The sequence below is a fragment of the Vanellus vanellus genome, assembly GCF_965231255.1.
Source record: "Vanellus vanellus genome assembly, chromosome: 3".
NCBI classification, from domain to species: domain Eukaryota; kingdom Metazoa; phylum Chordata; class Aves; order Charadriiformes; family Charadriidae; genus Vanellus; species Vanellus vanellus.
In genome coordinates, this window is record NC_138907.1 from 20,399,575 (window position 1) to 20,418,876 (window position 19,302).

Below are 19,302 nucleotides of genomic sequence, written 5' to 3' on the forward strand. Positions count from 1 at the left end.
TTTGAAGTAAATTGCAAGAATCTGAGAAGAAGAACATGGAACTGTTGACAGATATTGAAAGGCTGAAAAAGGAGACGGAAGAGCTTAGATCAGAAAAGGGTATGGCAACTGATATCCAAGTAAATAACATGTTTCACAGTAGTGAATCAATTGTGTCACCTTGCAACTAAAATGTGGCGTACAAAATGTGAGCACAATTACATGTTAAGATTTACCCACAGCGGTTGCATTTGCACTTCTAATACATACTTGTAATACACTTCAGTTTTGTTGATATACTTGAACCAGTAAGGTATTATTGGAGTTGGAACCGCGTTATTTTTATTTGGCATGTGTATGTTGATTTACTGCCAGAAAACTGTTAAAAGTATATGTATATTTAGAAATTTTTTTCCCCCTTTTATGATGGGTTAAGGTATTTAAACTTCCATAATGATCATAGTGTTCGTCTATGAATGTTTTGGGCCTGTCTACACAAAGAGTAAACAACTGCAGAGGCATTCGTACCATTAATTCGTTTCTGGGATGACTTCGTTGATTCGCTTTGTAACCACGTAGTGATCAGTGTGGTCATGTTTGCTTTGCTGTGGTATTAAGAGTATGTTCTGGGATTTCTAGTGCATCTAACCAGCATTTTGCGTTGTTGCTGAGAGAAGAGACTTCTTGGTAATTCTGAAATGAAAAAAAAAATCATTAAGAAATGATTAATGATTTGGCTGATTTTTTTGCAGTTCCTGTAGTAGCCCTAATATTTATATCTTATGAGTCACATGGGAAGAAGTGATTTTTTCAGGCCAAATGGAATTACATAATTTTCTGCAGGGAATTGTTTGAAATCCAGAGTTTCCAAACCCTGGCAACAATTGCTGGATAAGGATGTCAAATATTGTTCGGCCTTTGCAGCCTAACAGCATATCAGTCAGTAATGTGTTGTAGTTAACATTCATCTCTGCTATATAGGCCTCCAACTGCTGGTTGACTAGTAAAAGTAATACAAACCTACACAGAACATTAAAAAATGATTGGTCCCAATTAGAAAATAAGACTTAGGGAATTGATACTTGTTTGTCTTGATGCTTAGCACTGATACCAGGATTATGCTTCTTCCAAGTGCTTGGAGAGGAACTCTTGATAGCATCTCCCTGGAGACAATAATGCTTTGTCATGTTTAGCTTTCATTTATAGATTCTTGAACTGTCTTAAATATTAGGCATGGTTACTCAACTTCTGAAATCTTCTTTTGTGTTAAACAATCTTTTAATAATTTATAATTAATATTTTACCCTGTATTTTTTCCACTATTTAAAACCTTAATGTTTTTGTGAAAATAGAGATAAACACTTAATCTTTTCTTTTTAAAAAAAAAAAAGGAAAGAAAATGCACTGTTCAAGGAAAAGTTAGTTGTTAAGATTTTTGCCAGAAGTAAATTAATAAGGTTCTACTGCAACTATTCAAATATTTTCATAGAAATACACCTTAATCCAAAGTATGTATCGTCTTTGGACTTGGTTTTCTCTTATGAGAAGAAATATATTGATGTTTGAATCATGAACTGTATAGCGGATTCAAATGCAGACAGTGTACAGTGGTAACTTCCTGTGTGTGGAAGGGATTACTTAGATTAACACTTGAATCCTTTGCTCTTTATAAATATATTCCAGAAACTTAGAAGGGTGAGAAAAGAGATTACTAAAAATAATTCTGTAAAGTAGCAGGTAATTTGAGAGTTGTTTTTAGTGTTTTACTGGGGTTTCAGTGTATTTATATTTTAAAGAGAAAAGGGTTCTTTGTAACTTCTTTGTTCCCTGTGGGTTATATTTAGAGCAAACAGGCTGATATGGCCAGTTAGAGCAAGACGCTGACATTTTTTAAAAGAAATAAGTGACATTGGATAGCATCAGTCTTTGGAGATGCACACAGTCCTGCAGGCTCTGGTCATAAGAAGTGTATATATATTTTTAATGTATTTATGGTGTTCTGGAAGCTAGAGTTTGCACGCATCTGTGATTTATAAACACCCACATAGCAGCTTGAACTATGCCCCAAAGAAAAGAAGAAAGAAAAAAACAAAACAGTTGAAGTAAGCTAAAATAACAGTCAAGATGTGCCAGCCTCTACAGCTCCAGAGGCTGCAGCGTTCCTACTCTGCCTACTGGCTGAAAACCGACACAGACATTTGAAGCTTTACCCAGGATTGTATCACTCTTGGACATTCAAAAGCGAGAGGTGGCAGACAGGCGTAGAGCACAGGTCAAGGAACTCTTATTACTTGGAAGTGTGGTGTGTTCCTCAAACAGCCTGTTCTGTACGTTTTTGTGGAACCTCACTGTTTGTCTTGTCATGGTAGGTGACTGGAGCAGGGCTGACACCTGCTGCATTAGTGTGTATGTCGGTATGTCATGCAGTGCATGTTGCAAATGGACATAAGCACATTAGAAACCTGTGCCTTCTGCATAATAGACATGTAGATACAATATATTTTCATGTTGAATTTACACACATCCTAGCTTGGAAAAGGGTAATTAAACGCACACTGCTTGCTTAGTGGGTGTATGTCCATCAAACAAATCTTTTACTCTGGAAAACAGACCAAATATGACAACTCCAAAAAACGTAGGTGGTTCAGGCGGATACTCAAATCCTGATTCAGCAAGGCAAAGGTCCTCCATGAAAAGGTCATTTTTCTGTAGCTTAAAAAACTGCTGCTGTTTTCTAGGTGTAAAGCACCAAGACTCACAGAATTCTTTCTTGGCATTTTTGAATGCGCCTACCTCTGCTCTGGATCAATTTGAAGTAAGTGTACAGCTATTCTAACTCTTCGTTAGTCATTGGAAGTACTGCTTTTATGTGCAGGTTATATATGTATTTGCTGAAAGTTTGCTGCTGTATTTTAATCATATTGCCCCATTTATATTTGTGTATAATAATATGTGAGAATTGCTTGTCATTTACAGTGCTGGCTATCTTCTCTTCAACACCAGTAATCATAATGAATTCTCTCTCACACCTTGAATGCAGAAATTTTCATGATTTTGTAGTGAACATGAAAAGCATAGTTGTTCAAATGGCCTTTCTTTCTATTCATAAAAACGCTAAGTAATGTGGATACTGGTTTGGTAAAAATGAGAGAAAATAGAATCATAGAATCATAAAATTGTCTAGGTTGGAAGAGACCCTTGGGATCATCGAGTCCAACCATCTACCCTACTCTACAAAGTTCTCCCCTACACCATATCCCCCAACACCACATCTAAACGTCTCTTAAACACATCCAGGGATGGTGACTCAACCACCTCCCTGGGCAGTCTATTCCAATGCCCAACCCCTCTTTCTGTGAAAAATTCTTTCCTAATGTTCAGTCTAAATCTACCCTGTTGGAGCTTGAAGCCATTCCCTCTTGTTCTGTCATTAATTACCTGTGAGAAGAGACCAGCACCAACCTCTCTACAGTGTCCTTTCAAATAGTTGTAGAGAGTGATGAGGTCTCCCCTCAGCCTCCTCCTCCTCAAACTAAACAGTCCCAGCTCCTTCAACTGCTGTTCATATGATTTGTCTGCTAGGCCCTTCACCAGCTTCGCTGCCCTCCTCTGCACTTGCTCCAGCACCTCGATGTCTCTCTTGTATTGAGGTGCCCAAAACTGGACACAATACTCGAGGTGTGGCCAGTACATCAAATACAAATACATCAGTAATGCGTGAATGTATTCCAGGAAGTCATTGGTACTGTTTATTTATTAGGTTGTCTTCATCTTTTGTTCATTTTACACAAATCTGTAAAATCCAGATAATTACTATTCATCTGCTCTCCACAGTTTCTATATACTTAAAAAATAAATCTGTTTAATTCCTTTGTCACTTTTAGACAAAAGACCAGTTTAGGTAGAAAACCTGGAAGAAAAATATTGATACTATACATGTCATATCTTCTTTTTTTAGTCAACAGTAAGCAATGAATCATTTTTCTTTTTAAAAGAGCTGGGGTGAAATATCGGACAAACTGAATTCAGAGGGGACAAGACAGCATCTTTACAGTTATACATTGGTCTAAAATTTGCCCTTGTTTTTTTTTTCTTGGTGGGTGTACAAGGTCATCCCATTTAACTATGAAAGAGCATAATCCCCGATGTTATTGATGTTCCAGAATTTGCTTTCTTTTCATTGTGTATTCATTAATTCACTGTTCTCTCTTGAAGTCTCACAATTAATACAAATTTTTAATTTGCTTTTTAATTATTTATCTTATAAATCACTTTCAATATAAAAATCCTCTTGGAGTGTAGGAATATTATTTTACTGAGTGAATGCTGGAGAAAGATTGGGTTTTATACAGGTAGTTTATTGATTAATTGTCTATGAAAGGCAATTAATGAAGACTGTTACTGGCACTAGTTATTTACAGTTCTTTATTTTTGCACTTTTATTTATATTGAACAGTTTTCTTCATCCATCTCTTTCTCTCTCTCTTTTTTTTTTTTACTGCTGTTTTCATTAAAATAGGATTCCTTTTCCTCCTCTTCATCCTCATTGATTGATTTTATGGATGACGTAAGTCTTTGACTTTCAAAACAGTAAATCCCTTAATAACAGAGATCAGTTGATTGATTTGGAATATTCAAACATTAATGCAGTCAACTTAAGAAATCTGAAGTGCAGTGGAGAACAACATATTTCTATAATAGCATACTTGCAACTACTATAGATGTTCCGTTTTAAAGTAAATGTTTTTCTTTAGGTTCAGGTGAAAAATTCTTAATCGCAGACAGTTTTCCTAGTGGGGAGAAGGTGCTTTTGGGCCTTATCTACTGACGTGGCCTGTGGAAAGTGGTTCCAAAATCACTGGCACATTTATTTAACTTAGTTCCATTGCTTCGTATTATTTATCGTTAGTTGTTTCCGAAAGTTTTCGGATCACTTCAGTGAAAATGTTTTCCTTGTATTTAATTGCAGTTAATTTCTTTTTGCTCAAATAAAATATTCTCTCTTTTATAGTCTATATTGTAAGAAGTCATTTTCATTATAACTGAAGTAACATTACTTTTTATTACCTTTTGAGCTACTAGTTTTTAATCAGGACAGTGTTTAAATATTTACCCTAGTTAACTGCATACTAAGGGAATTGAATTAAAAGCTGAAAATTGACTGCATTATATTTCTTTCAGACTGAAGTAGTAGGCACATAAAAGTAAATAATAATAAGCCTTTTTTAATCAAAGTATATACTATGCATCCATTGTAGAGAACCATCCATTACAACTCTGTAGGTATGTTGTGTATGTATGTCTGTGTGTGCTTGTATATATGTGTATACACATACATACATATTTATACATATGTATTTAAAAATAGTGTAATTCTATCTGCATTAAAAGGTGACGTAATTCATTTTATTCTAGAAATGTCTGCTGTGAAGAATGTAACAAAGAGGGTGTGGTACATGGGCCTCTTCTACTGATTGCATGTCCTTTGGCAAACTCTGAAAGAATGCTTTTCTTCTGGATGCTTTTTTCTGTAAATCAAGTATATACCTTAGACAAAATGTGAAGGTACATTTGTGGTACTGTAGTAGGTATTCGTGTGCACTTTTGTAGAGCACACAGAAGGCCTTGTCTTGCTGATACTGTTTGAACTTTCTTATACCAAAAAAATGAGACTACAGTTTCCTGTCATGTTAATTCTACAATAAATGAATAGTATTTATATCCCTTACCTGGATTAAAGAAGTGTTCTCTGTTGTCTGAGCGTTAAGAACACTTAATTTGTATCAGCAGGTTCTTTCATAGAAACTTGCCTTTAAAAATATCTAATAAACTCTCCTAAAAGCTGTTAAAAGAGAAGTAAAGTACATATGGGGCAGAGTAGATGACCACGTTCAGTTTTGCAAAGGAAAACTTAGGACGAGAAAGTTTTCCTGGTTGCTATCCTGGTTGCTAGTTTTGAAGGACATCAGTACTTTATTCTGTATTTATTGTTGGTTAGGTTTGTTTGTTTGTTTTTTAAAGAAGGCAGCATATTTTTTTTCCACAAACATTTTGACAAAATCATATGGTATTTTTGCCTATGCAAGTGAATAATTTTCAACTGTTGGAGTACATCCTTTAAGACATTCTTCTTGATTGGTCCACCCAGACCAAATCTTTTCAGATACCCATCTTTCAGTCTTTGGTAAAACTCCAGGTATTAACGTGTATCTTGTTGCATGTGAATGACTTAATACACACAGAATCAAACTTCCTGTGTTACGTCTTCAGTCTGAGTCCAACAGGAGCGTTTTTTCCCTCAGTTGCATTGGGCAAGAGTACATTTCTGGACTGGACTGGCCAGGGGCTACCGTCTCTAACACCAGGGTGGATTTCTTTCTTATCTGGCAAAACTGCAAAAGAAGAGTTGACTGTTCACAGATAGGAAGAGTACCTTGCAAACAAATACAAGACTTGTTGAGTTACCTGTCTTGATTAGAAAGAGAAGTAAAGCTGATGTCTGCATTAGTAGGTGAAAAATGGTGTAATTAAGTTGTGATTAAAGTCGGTTCTGCATCTTTCATTTATTGGACAAATACTGGATTCATTCTTAGTGAGATTCACAACATATAGCCTCCGAATTATCAAAATGGTTATTTATGTTTTAGTTCACTGAGTTGGTTCAATATCAATGTATTAGGCAGACTTAAGTTAAAATATGGGTATTAAAAAAAAACCCTCCCCACTGGATGTGACCTCCATTCCTTTTCCAGTGTCTCTTTTTGACAGTAGTTGCCTTGAAGGGCAGTGTTTCTTGCAGCATTTCAAGAACCTGAGCTCAGTCAAACCTGAGAATTGTGTGGGTTCTTTATTAAGACCAAGGAAGAATTGGAAGTCCTCAGGTCAGACTCATGCAGTGCTGCAATACTGCGTGGGGTTCAGGAAAGTCTTTCCTGTAATCATGAACCTGAAGTAAATATTACTACTGGCCCATAGTGTTTCTCCAGCCTTTGTGCTTCATGACAGAGAGTGTAAAATAACATGCAGTTGCAGTTAGGTAGCACTCTTTGCAAGATCTCTAAAGCCTATTTAACATATAGATGTATAAGCAGCACTGAGATTGGCCCACTGATTACATTTGGAGTTTACTAGGGTGGGTATATCTTGTGTGTCTGTCATATAAATAACGTAATTGTTTGTAGTACCCTGTGAATGACTGGAGTTAATTCTAATTGTTTGAATGAGGAAAATGGTAGCTTTGCAATTTCTCCTGGAGATAAGTAAAAATAGATGTCCCTCTGCCTCTGTAGCCTGCAGATGCTGAGAAAAAATAGTAGTTGCTTGCTATTTAGTCAAGTAGGAGTCACTGTTGGTTCCAGCTATCCCTCCTCAAATACAAAGAAAGATACTTAGTCAGGTTGGCAGAACTGGTGCCTAAAGCCTTATACCTGCAAAAGCCTGCACGTTCAGAAATGATCCTTGTATCTGCTGTGCACACAGGAGGGTGCAAAGGGAAGTAGAAATGGGTGTTGCTGTTCCTAGTTTCTGATTTTGATGGGGAGGGAAGTCACCCCCAGTGATTAAAGTACTCATTTCTAAATCGTTACCACTGTTTCTCCTGTGTGTTGCAGGCTGTCTCTCAGTAACGTTGTATAGGTCTTAAGTCTCCTATGTTCACTAGAAGTGTCTGATAATGGAAGTGTTGAGTTTTGTTTTTTGCCGGGTGGCTCTCTGTGGATCTCACTGGCTACTAGAAGCAATCAACCTATTTTATTTAAAGATGAATTTGTGATTACAGCAATTAAATGGAATCCCATTTTCCCTTGACAAAATTATTTTCCCCACTTACTAGAAATTATTATTTTTCCCCATTTTCAAAACATTATAGATTAAAAATAGATTTCTTAAATCCTCCTGCAGTCTGTCCTCACATCCGGTCCCCATGGGCTTTGGTTAGGTTAAACAAATCTGAACTTTGTAAATAACAACAGAATAAATCATGTTCTGAATTCTCATTATTAAACAGAGCAAGCTATGGTAGTGTGTGGTGAGAGCCCTGACTCTACCTGCACATTCATAATGAAGTTTAGAATAATTCTGGTTCTTAATGGAACTTTAAATTGGACATATTGAGCCTTTGAGAGATTGCTTTATTCATCTTGTTCAAAGTACAGAGATGCTAACTGCAAATTAGTAGAGTAACATAGTCTGCAGTTTCACTGCTATTGTCCAGTGTAAAAGTACAGACTTTGAAATAACTTCCTTTTTTTTTTTTTTATGTTTCTTCCCTCTTGTTGCCCCAGACTATCTTGTTTTCAAAACATATGTAAAAATGAACATGTTTGTGTGTGTCTAAACACTACCTCTGGAGATATAGACCTACGAATTCTGAGCTGATGTATGTGTCACTGTTTGGTTTTGTAACATATTCTCCTCCTTTCTTTGTTAAAGCGCTCTCCTTCCTGTATTCCAGCTAACAAAGGCAGACGTGTAAGAGGCTGTCTTACTCTATGTGGCCCTTTATTTTTTTGCCTGTTGTGTACATGCCTTTGTTTAATGTATGGATTGTGTATTTACCTCACTGCATGTCTTGTGCTGCTGCTACCGTTTGCTGCTGCTGCTGTGCTTTTTGTTGTTTTACAGCTGTGGGCTAAAAGCTTTTGGAGTATTTAATTTGGTAATCCTATGAGTGGAATTTCGGTAACTGGAGAAGATGCTTTGGGTACTTTCTCAGTTCTTTGTGAAAGCGGATCAGGTAGATGCAGGTTTGGAAGATGAGCAAATGTCAAATAAGGGCCTCTTTGTTTCTTTGCCCTTAGCAGAGAGCATGCATTGAGTTATGGGCATTGCCTATAGCAGTTTGGCATTTGGGAGGCATGTCATACCAAATGATAGAAAATACCACAGTACACAGGTAAATCAATGGTAAGTGGGGAATTGAGTAAATTTAGCATCAAGGAAGGCAGGAAAAATTCATACAAGGAAAAAAGTTGGATGCGTTGTAGTCTGTTAAGATGGAAAGCTCTATGGTGTTTCAAAAATCAAGGTGGATTTTTAAAGATGGTGTTATCAAAGCTTTGTCAGACTGAATTTGTACCAGGTATGCTGTGTCCATTTTAAACTCATACTGCCACTTTTGTTTCTTTTATACCCCTATGATGACAGGAATAGGAAAGCCTACAAAGCGCTTATATTGAATATTCAATAAATAAGTGATAATGCCCAACAGCTCTAATAATGACCTTACCTATGCAATTCAAAGCACACTGCTCAGTGTCTTAGGCAAGCTTACAGTAACTCCTTGTTTTTGTCGGCTGTGGCTCCAATTCAGAAGTTCGTCTCTGCTCGAGATGTGTTTACACTGGTCAGCTTTGGCTCAGACCTACACAAGGTGACACCGCGTAGACAACTAAGCAGACTCCTGTGGAAGATGACAAGGCTGTTACAATTTGGTCAGAAATATTGAAATACACTTTTGATGATCCAAGGGATTAGTCTAAAACTAATTTTAGTGGTGTTAATACGGTCCGTGTAAGCTTTTGACCATAGTTGACTAAGGTTGCTTTTGTACTTATTTCTTCTCGTTAAAGCAAGGAATCTGGAGATTACTGCAGCAGTACAGCTCAAGGCCCTCCTTCTGCAGTAAAGGTGGTAGTTAAATTCCCTTCAAATTCTGTAATGGTAGATCAGGTTCTGTGTGTTTTGTGGGCTTTTTATGTTCATAGGTAGAGTAAAAATACATTTGTTACTGGTTCAGCAGTTGTCTTCAACCGCAAAGGCTTTGTAGCACATTCCAGAAAAGTTCCATCATTTATATCATGCTTGTACTAAATTTTTTGAGAAATACCATGAAAATTCTTTGGTATGCAGATGCTACTTTGAAAAGGAAAGCCTCTGGAGAATCTGGAAACATTTATGAAATGATAGATTAGATCTCTGAGTTTAACTTGCAGAAGAAAAGGAATGTGAGCTTCTTGATACAAAAAATTCGCCTGTAGTTACTCATTTGGCTTATTTTTTAATAACACTTTTAAGAAGAAGATGGAATTGTTTGAGGTTAAACAGTCTTTGAGTGGACTCCAAGTTATCACATGTTTAGACTCGATAAAAAAGGAAAGTTTAAAGTAATTGAAACAATGTTGTGTGTCTGGGGATGTACTACTTAAAGGCATCAATGTTATAATAATGGATAAAGCTTCCAATTATTATTTGCTTCTGATAAATTTGAGCACAAAATGTTTGCTTTATTGCTAATTTTTGCCTCAATGCTTGAAACACATGATCTATGTGTAGAAAACAGGTGTATCCCAGTGTGAGATTTTCCCATTTTCATTACAGAAATACTTGCAGGCATCTTAATATGCCTAAGTTGATTAAGCTGATGAGCATTCTCCACCAGATGATTTTTTGAAGGCTATCATAAAACTAGAAGCCATCAAACCTAACTCACTACTATTAAAAAAAAAAAAAAAAAAGAAAGAAAGAAAGAAAAAGAAAAAACAGCAACTGCACCTGTTCACTACCATGACTGAGTTTCTGGAGAACAGGACTGTCTATGCATGTATAAGGTTGGCTTGGCAATATATTTTATTCCCAAAAAGTAGTAAAGTTTGTGGAACCCTTAGTATGATGTCAATGGCAAATAAGGTAAAAAGGCACTAGAATGTTCAAATGCTTTCTGTCAACGTTGCTGCATATTTTAGTTTGTGTACAAACTAGCCAAATCCTTAGCAATGGGGAACTGATGATAGATAGCATTGCTCCAGAAAAGCCAGGCATGCAATGGAGCCTCCATCTTTTAGTTTTATTACTAGTGGAAAAAAGCGTCCTCATCCTTTAAAATAACAAAGTTACACAGAAAACTTTGATGTGGAGATGTCTTGTTTTCAAGGAAGAATCCTGCATTCTCTGATTTTTCAGCTGCACTGACAAAAGATGACTTGTTATCCAAGGTACCTGGTTGTACCTCTGTGCCTTGTAGTTCAGTGTAGTTCTGCGTTGGGCTTAGTTTCACTGTATATCAAGGACTAGGATGATATTTCCCTGAAGAAACTGTATTCCTGGTAAGGATGTTTTTGTAGTTCAAATGGGGTACAAAAAAACCCTCAATTCCCTGTGAATATAATTAACACTAAACTCAGGAAATATGTTGTTTGCTCTGCCTGTTCTCCTTATTTTCTCCTAAATATGTTTGCAGTGATTTATATGGGCTATATGGGAATTCACTTCTAACAAACCTCTACTACCAGTGGACCAAACCCAATAGTGTTTAGAAAATATTCACCCTTTAAAAATGCTGAATTACAAGTCTCTTCAAGTGTTTATCAGGCCCCTGAACTAGCAGATCTTATGCATGTGCTCACGTCTCAGCAGAAGCCTTGGCGTGTTCGTATTCAATAATTTTCATTGCATTTTTGTACTTTAATTAGGAGGTTGCTTAAAACTGAATTTTTACCCTCTCAGTTCTCTCTTAGGAATTCTACTGCTCCCATATCTTGTTTTGGTAAGAGTTGAGAATTATTTTTTAATGATGTCTTTGATTTATTTTTTCGGTTGTGTTTTTTTTTCCTCTTGAACTGTTCTCCTAGATTGATTCAGTTGAGAATTTTACATTGTCTAATACTCCATCACGGGATGAAGATAGCAAGTCTCACCTCCATTCAAGATCAAGGTCTCCTTCTACAGCCAGTGAGATTGAACCAATCGAGGTACTTCAGTGTTGACAAATTTTTGTCTTGGTTTTTTTTTTTTTGTTTGCTTGTGTTTTTTTTGTTTTGTTTTGGTTGTTTTTTTTTTTTTTAGGAGTAACGTTCTCATGCATAAAATTGCTATTGCGAATCCTTTTGTTTGGAATGAAGCTTGCTCTTCTGCAGCAGGACTATTTCGGACCTTCTAATAGCATTCTGCACTTGTGATGAGCTGTATTTTGGGGATCGTCACATTTCTTTTCACATATGGTTAATCGATTAGGGATGGGAACTATGTTGAATAAATTATTAGATACAGTTTCTTTTCATAACATATCCTCAGTCATGAATATTTAAGAAATGTTGACACAAAATTAATGTTATACTGTAGTTTGTAAGAGCACACTTTGGAGTCCTCCTGAAAGTCTTGTCAGTATGAAATATTAGCAAGGCTCTGAAACTATAATAATGTATCCCTTTTCCCTGTTTAAAAGTTTAAGTCTCTGATTATTTTACCTTTGAAAAGATTCGATCAAATGGTTAAGATAACACAAAGCTATTTTTGCCATTTAGGAGATGAATCTTACACATCATTTTGCTGAGAAATGAGATTTGGTTTTCTGAGTTCTTTCCTATCTTAATCAGTTTGGTTTCATTGCTTGTAAGTTTGGGGATGGGATGGGTGGGACGCTGTAGTCTTTGCTTTATTCAAGCTGTCTTTGATAGTGTGTATTTGATGTCTTATCAATCCTTTGGGGACTATGTTCAGGTTACAGATCATCCTCCCCGTTCAATTCACACACCAACCATGAGGACAGCATATATTGGATCGGGACTCTCTGCACCAAAGGTATTCAGTCAAGTGTTCACACTTTTTATATTATAAGGGAGAAAATATCACTCCTGGGCAGCAGCTTCAGGAGAACTGTTTATCACAGTAATCTTAACAGAACTACCTAGAAGGGTTGTTTATATGCAAGCTGGTTGCTTTCTAAAATTTAAACCCCCTCATTCTTACATTATGTGGTGTGACAAGTTGTGCTAGGCATTCCACTGTAGCAGCACACAGGCATTTGATTATAGGAAAAATAGCAGTTTGGACATTAGAAAGAGGTAAATTAACTAGAACATGAAGAAAGGAAAAGACACTTCTTAGAAACAGAGTGTTTTCTGGCATGCGTCTGACCAACCTGCCTCTATCCTCTGCATGCAGTAAAACTGATGTCATGGTGGGCCAGTCTCAGATTAGCACATCTGTGTGCTAATTAGATGCTTATTTTTGAGAAGAGGCAAAGAGTAAGCCTAAAATGAAACTGTAGATTTGCATTTTTGTAAGTAATGTAGGTAGAGTGAGCACTGCAGCACTGGGCTGGGAGGAGAAATTCCAGTTTTTCTGTCTTCTGGCTTTTTACTTGCATAAATTACATCAGTTGTTGAAATTATTTTGCTATTGGCCAAATAAGCCAGTCAGCGTGTGCTAATTCACAGTGAATTGTGTGTATTCAAGCAGATCAGGAATAATATACAAGCTATATTAAATGAAAATTTTTCTCAAAAAAGTATCAGAAGTGCCTCAATGGCTTAGGAATCTTCTGGATATTTAAAAAAATGACAGTTTTTCTGCAACTACTCGGTGAAGGAAGTAAGTCTTTCTAATAGATCTGTTTCTCTGCTTTGATAAATTGCAAATAGCAAAAGACTTCATTTGTGTAAAAGAAAGCTAAAAAGTTTGAGCGGACTGTTCTGTTGGCAACATCTGAGTAGATCAATTAAAAAATACTGTAAGTGCACTTGGAATCATGTGAAACATTTTACTGTGCACGTAATTTCATTTTTGCAAATATTTTGCTCAGTAAGTAATGATTGGCTTTCTAATTTATTATGTTCCCTAAAGAACCTTCTTTATGATTTCACAGTTTTTAAAACCTAAGTATTGTTTTCCTGCAAGTTTCAAAGCAAGACATCCATCTGTAGACAGAAAGCTTTCATTGTAACAGTAAAACTGTCATTAAATATGGATGAAGTTTGAGCCCTTAGGTGTGATATCTTATGCTATGAAAAAGAGGAAAGTGAGTAAGATTTTAATATACCTACTCATTAAAGTAGTCTGCAAAATTGTATTCTTTCAGATCACGTACACTATCGAGGTTGTTTGGACAGCCTTTGCATTCACCCTATGCTGTGTCCTTTCTCCTCCTACCAGTTGTTACTTCACTGGGAGTTTTTTAAAAAAGCAAAGCACCTTCCTGGATTTTATAGGAGGCCTTCTATGAATCATACTACCGCATTACATAGTCATTTATCCATGATGTCATAGCATCAGCAATGCCATCCTTGAGGGGAGAAAGAGAATTAAAACACCTACTCATGGAGTCCGTGTTCCCAAGAACTAACAAGAAGAGAAGCCCTTTCAAAATCAACGTCATCTGTACTCTTGCTTTTAAATTGGGTATTCTGAAATTGCCTGTGCCTGACACCATAAAACTGAACTCTGTCATGCTTTCTGGCATGAAAATTAGAATTTTGAAAAAGTCTGATATTTTTCTTTGAACTAAAGCAACACTCCTTACAGAGGAGCATTGAATTTGCAGCTTAGAAAATACTGTTAGGTTGACCTTGGCTGGCTGCCAGGTGCCCACCAAGCACATACATACACACTTTCAACTTGTAGAGTGTAATGGAATAATAATTTTGGCAACTTTCCAATCTGCATTGGAAGCAAACTCATGTTCTGTGACAAGGTCCAGTTTCCATGGTTTCATTTACAGAAGATGGTTTTAATTATCAGTAAGAAGCACTGATAAGGAATGTTTTTCAGTCCATGTGTTAGGAGCTCGGATCTCATTTTGACAAACACACATAGGGTACCTTATGCACTCTTATGTGTGTGAAAAAAATAACTGTTCTTCAGAAGTGTTATAGGTATTAACATCCTTGTCTGCTTGTTTCACAGCCTAAAGCCCACCAGTTTGTAGTGAAATCATTTAATACACCAACAAAATGCAATCAATGCACATCTCTGATGGTCGGTTTAATACGACAGGGCTGTACTTGTGAAGGTAAGCACTTTGAAAGCAGGAAGTGTGAACTGGAGTTCTTACAGATGGAAATTCACTGTAAATGTTGTGGTGCGATAATGCTGGAGTCTTCTGTTTATATTTTGAACAACAGAATATATTCTCATGCTTAAGTCTTTTAAAAGTAGAAGCCAAACAATTTGAGCATCTTGCATAACAGATTACCTAGTGATCTGGGGACATACTTCTTCCAGTCGGTGGTAGAAGAGCTTACTTCAGTTTACTTAAAATAGCAATAAGGGGCCACAGTCAACGGTCAAGTATGCTGACAGCAGCTTTGCTTTCAGAGTCAGGGCAAAATGTAAGACAGCTTTGCCATTCGGTACCAATTTTACTTCTTTCCAGGACTAATTTAAGGTTTGTATGTACACAGAATGACCCTCATCATTTAGAGGAGCTTCCAGCTTTGTGTTTACTAGTACAATTGGGCCTAGAGGAAATCATAGCAACTATCTCAGAATGAGCTTCTGATTCGGCTCTTTCTTACCTGGATGAAACCAGGCTGTGTATCCATACACCTCTGAAAATGAGAAAATCAGAATTTAAAACAGATAAAAGCATGAACTGCTGTTGTGCAGACTTAGATTTCTGTCTTGGTGTAGCAAAGTTCAGTGAAACTATTCAGTTGTTGGTCAAAAAAAGAGGATTCCTTTATAAATGTCACCGTCATTATCATAACTTTTGCATTGCACAAGTAATAACCATCAAATCTTTTTGTTTCTTCTCCTCCCAAGTATGTGGATTCTCTTGCCATGTGACCTGTGCAGACAAGGCTCCTGCAGTATGTCCAATCCCTCCCGAACAGACTAAGGGACCTTTGGGAATAGATCCGCAGAAAGGCATAGGAACAGCTTATGAAGGACATGTCCGAGTAAGTATCAGGTAGCTGCATTTGGGGCACTTAGATTAAATTTGCTGTTTTCCAGAGATGCAATTAAACTCTAATTGGGGTATTGGGGGGGATGGATTCAGTTACACGTTAAGGTAACAGTTTGGAAACTAAGACCAAAATTTTCACAAAGCAACTCAGCATTTTCAACAGTAATTCTCTCCATCACTGTTGGCCATTGTGCTTTGGGTTGTTCTTGAATAGTCCATCTCTAGAGATCACATCATCTTCCAGGGCCTGTAAGTTTTTGAGTCTTTCTGTTGGTGCTAGTACTGTGTAGGGTCATCAGTGTGGACACTTGTACATAAATACTAAAAAAATTACTCCACATAGTTTTGGGCATATTCCTGTTGACCAACTAGAGGTGGGGTTTTTTCTCTATATTTGTTAATACAGCTTTGAAATAGTTTGTAAAAAAAGAAAGAAAGAACGAACCTGTGGTACTACAGATTTTTTAAATAATATATTGTGGTGTCTGTGTGGCTGTGTTTGATGCTCTTACTGCACCTGTGCTATTGCTTATGTTGCTTAGTGTTGTCACTGAATAAAAGCTTGTCAGCCTAGATGGGGGAATTGATTTTTGTAGTGTCTGTTTGATTTTTGATTGCGTGCAAACTTACAGAGAATTGATCAGATTTTATCTTGCTAAAGGTACCAAAACCAGCTGGAGTAAAGAAAGGTTGGCAGAGAGCGCTGGCAGTGATCTGTGATTTTAAACTCTTCCTATATGATGTAGCAGAAGGAAAAGCATCCCAGCCCAGCGTGATAGTGAGTCAGGTCATAGACATGAGGTAAGCTGTTTGGTGCTGAGTGGGAGCTTTTCAGAGGCACTGGGAGTTTTTTTCTGCTTTTCCTTTTTATGAAATCAGTAAGCAAGCTCCAGAGCTTTTATGAAACATTGTAATCCATGTTGAGACCCTCTACTTTTCTGTAAAAAAGCAGTATTTGCAGTTACCCTGAACTCCACTTGTGTGTTCGTATGTGGCAATTTAAACTTCCATTGTTACATTGTGTGCCAAAATGTGTCAGTTCAGCTGTGCAGATGATCTGGAATGAATAAAGAAGAAAAATAATACGTTCTTTTGGGGTTGAATAGAGTTTTGAAAGGCAGATAAAGCTTTGTTATAGGATGAAACTAATGCAATTTTTGCTTCAGAAGGGCTAAATAGTTTGTTCCCTCTGTCTTCAGTATTACTGAAATAGTATCAATTTCAGTGAAAGTTGAGGACATTTAACATACCAACTAAGTACAGCTCATCTCTGAACTAGGTTAATTTATCCAGGAAATCTCAAACAGCTGTAGCTTATAGCATCTAGTGAGTTTGGATTTTTATGAAACAGTTGGAGAGGTGTAGTTTGTCCAGGCTTATTTTTTAAGTTTGATTTCTTTTTTTTTTTTTTTTTTAAAGTTTAAATTTAAACAGGCAAAACACAGATACTCTGAAGAGATTTGTCTCCATCAACATTTACCAGGAGTTAATTATGCAGCATTGCATTTGCGAGTTTCATCTGCAGATAAAGAGGACAGGATAATTTTAAAAATTAGATCTCAGTACTGTCTCACTGTGTCCTTTACAAAACAAGGCTGTTGGTACTATGTAAATATAAAACCAACCGTGCAGCTTTTATTCTTTAACTCTTCTCCAATTATGTTTGTGGTCTCCATAAGGGATGAAGAATTCTCAGTGAGTTCTGTCTTGGCCTCAGATGTCATCCATGCAAATCGAAAAGATATCCCCTGTATCTTTAGGGTAAGTATTATGTCTTGAACCTAGTAACCCAGAAGTACAGGGTTTCACAGTGTGATGTATGGTGTGCATTCACTAACACCTTGCTAGCATTCTATTTCCTTTGCAAGTTCTGGCTGTGTGGTATCCATGGCAGCAGGAGCAGCAGCAATGCATAAGGATCTGTACATATATCATTTTTGTGGTAAAAATAGCACTGGTACATTTACACAAGCTCTCATCTATCCTTTACATGGATTTTATTTTTTTTAACCTTCACAATAATATGTACTTTTCTCAACCTCCTGTTAGTCATTTGGAATTCTTTTGTTCCTCATGACCTTCTATGTTTTCATTTCCTAAAGTTGCCTTCTGCTTCACAATTTAATTTGTTGTGTTTTTCCTGAAGCCTTTATTTTACGTATTTTCTTTGTATACAAGCATTGGATCTCTGAAAACTCCCATTCATCAGGTAGTCAGTATAGAAATCTAGTGAATGCTCATGAAAATTTATGTCTGTTATCTGATATCAGGATTTTGCCATCACTGGCTTTTTCTAATATTCTTCTTATTTTTACTAGATATTCTATTGAAGCTCTGACCTCAATGAAATATCTTTGGTGTCTTATTAATTCCCCTATCATTTCTTTACTATACCATTTTATTTCACTCCTTGTTTTTCTGGCTTTCAGACTGTTCGTCACTCTGCATGCTGAGAGGAGATAAACCTACAAAAGGGACTTTCATTTTTATCTGTATTAGCTGTACCAAATACATGAAAAGGATCATAGATAATTCTTCCATAAAGACTATTCCTATTGCATGAAATTATAAATGAAAGCTATTGGTCTTTAAAAAAATAATGAATACTTTGTAAGAAATGGTTTTCATTACAAAATTGCTGTGAGAAACAGATGACTACCTTATTAAGGGCAGACATTTCCAAATTATAGAATAAATATAAATGCATTTAGAATAAAGCCAAAGTTTTCTCTGTTCTTTGCTGAATTATTCACATCTACAGGTTATTCTGCTGTGGGTTCTTGATTGAGATAGAGTATTTTCTATTAACTAAGGCTAAATTTTGGCATTCTTAGTTAGGCAGCTAATTAAAAGGGCACTTATAGGTATCTGATGTACTTGTAAAAATGGTCATGACGAAATTTTTTATAGCTTATGATTTATAATATATATTTTAAATTTTTCCAGGTCACAGCTTCTCAGCTCTCTGCATCCAGTAATAAGTGTTCAATCCTGATTCTAGCAGACGGTGAGAATGAAAAAAGCAAGTGGGTAGGAGTGCTGAATGAATTACATAGGATCTTGAAGAAGAACAAACTCAAAGACCGCTCAGTCTATGTTCCCAAAGAAGCTTATGACAGCACCTTACCCCTCATCAAAACAACACAGTCAGCAGCAATCATAGGTATGAAATGAATAAGAAGATAACTCTAAGAAAAATGGGTATGCCAGAAGGATGCTTTTTTTTTCTTTTTTTTTTTTTTTTCCAAAAACGTGTTAAATGGCATTATCTACTGAATAGAGAGTAATACATAGTGGTTTTATCCCATATGAAAATGTGCATGGGTTTAAGAGAGAAGAGCAATTCACTACCCAGTACTTTTGTCAGATCTTTAAGAAGATTCCCCCTATTAACACATATTCCTAATTATTCATAATTTTGACTGAGAGTTGGATATTACTCTTTTGTTATTCTGTAAACATAATTCCTTAACTGGGCAAAATTAGCAGTATAGAATAGCTGTAAATCACTGACTTTACAAAATCTGCTTGTGGGACCGGAGAGAAAATTTAAAAGCAGAGAATGAATTTAGTCATATTAACTGCTACTGCATACATTATGTTAATCTTGGATTATTTAAAATATTTAAATGTGATATTATAGTTGTTCCAAAGTTGGTAGTACACTTAAATGCTCTAAATGGTTTGTTAAAAGTTATGTT

General features: G+C 36.3%; 1 protein-coding gene across 1 annotated transcript in view; it reads left to right on the plus strand.

Annotated features, from left to right (window-relative positions):
* Positions 1–19,302, plus strand: part of CDC42BPA (CDC42 binding protein kinase alpha) — a gene marked incomplete at its 5' end in the record, with an annotated part of 173,733 nt that overhangs the window by 125,131 nt on the left and 29,300 nt on the right. Inside the window, 10 exons of the mRNA XM_082480237.1 lie at positions 8–99; positions 2,718–2,794; positions 4,499–4,546; positions 11,547–11,666; positions 12,415–12,495; positions 14,599–14,704; positions 15,457–15,593; positions 16,263–16,402; positions 17,281–17,362; positions 18,548–18,764. Coding sequence (XP_082336363.1) covers positions 8–99; positions 2,718–2,794; positions 4,499–4,546; positions 11,547–11,666; positions 12,415–12,495; positions 14,599–14,704; positions 15,457–15,593; positions 16,263–16,402; positions 17,281–17,362; positions 18,548–18,764 — 1,100 coding nt within the window. The remainder of the gene's footprint in view (positions 1–7; positions 100–2,717; positions 2,795–4,498; positions 4,547–11,546; positions 11,667–12,414; positions 12,496–14,598; positions 14,705–15,456; positions 15,594–16,262; positions 16,403–17,280; positions 17,363–18,547; positions 18,765–19,302) is intronic.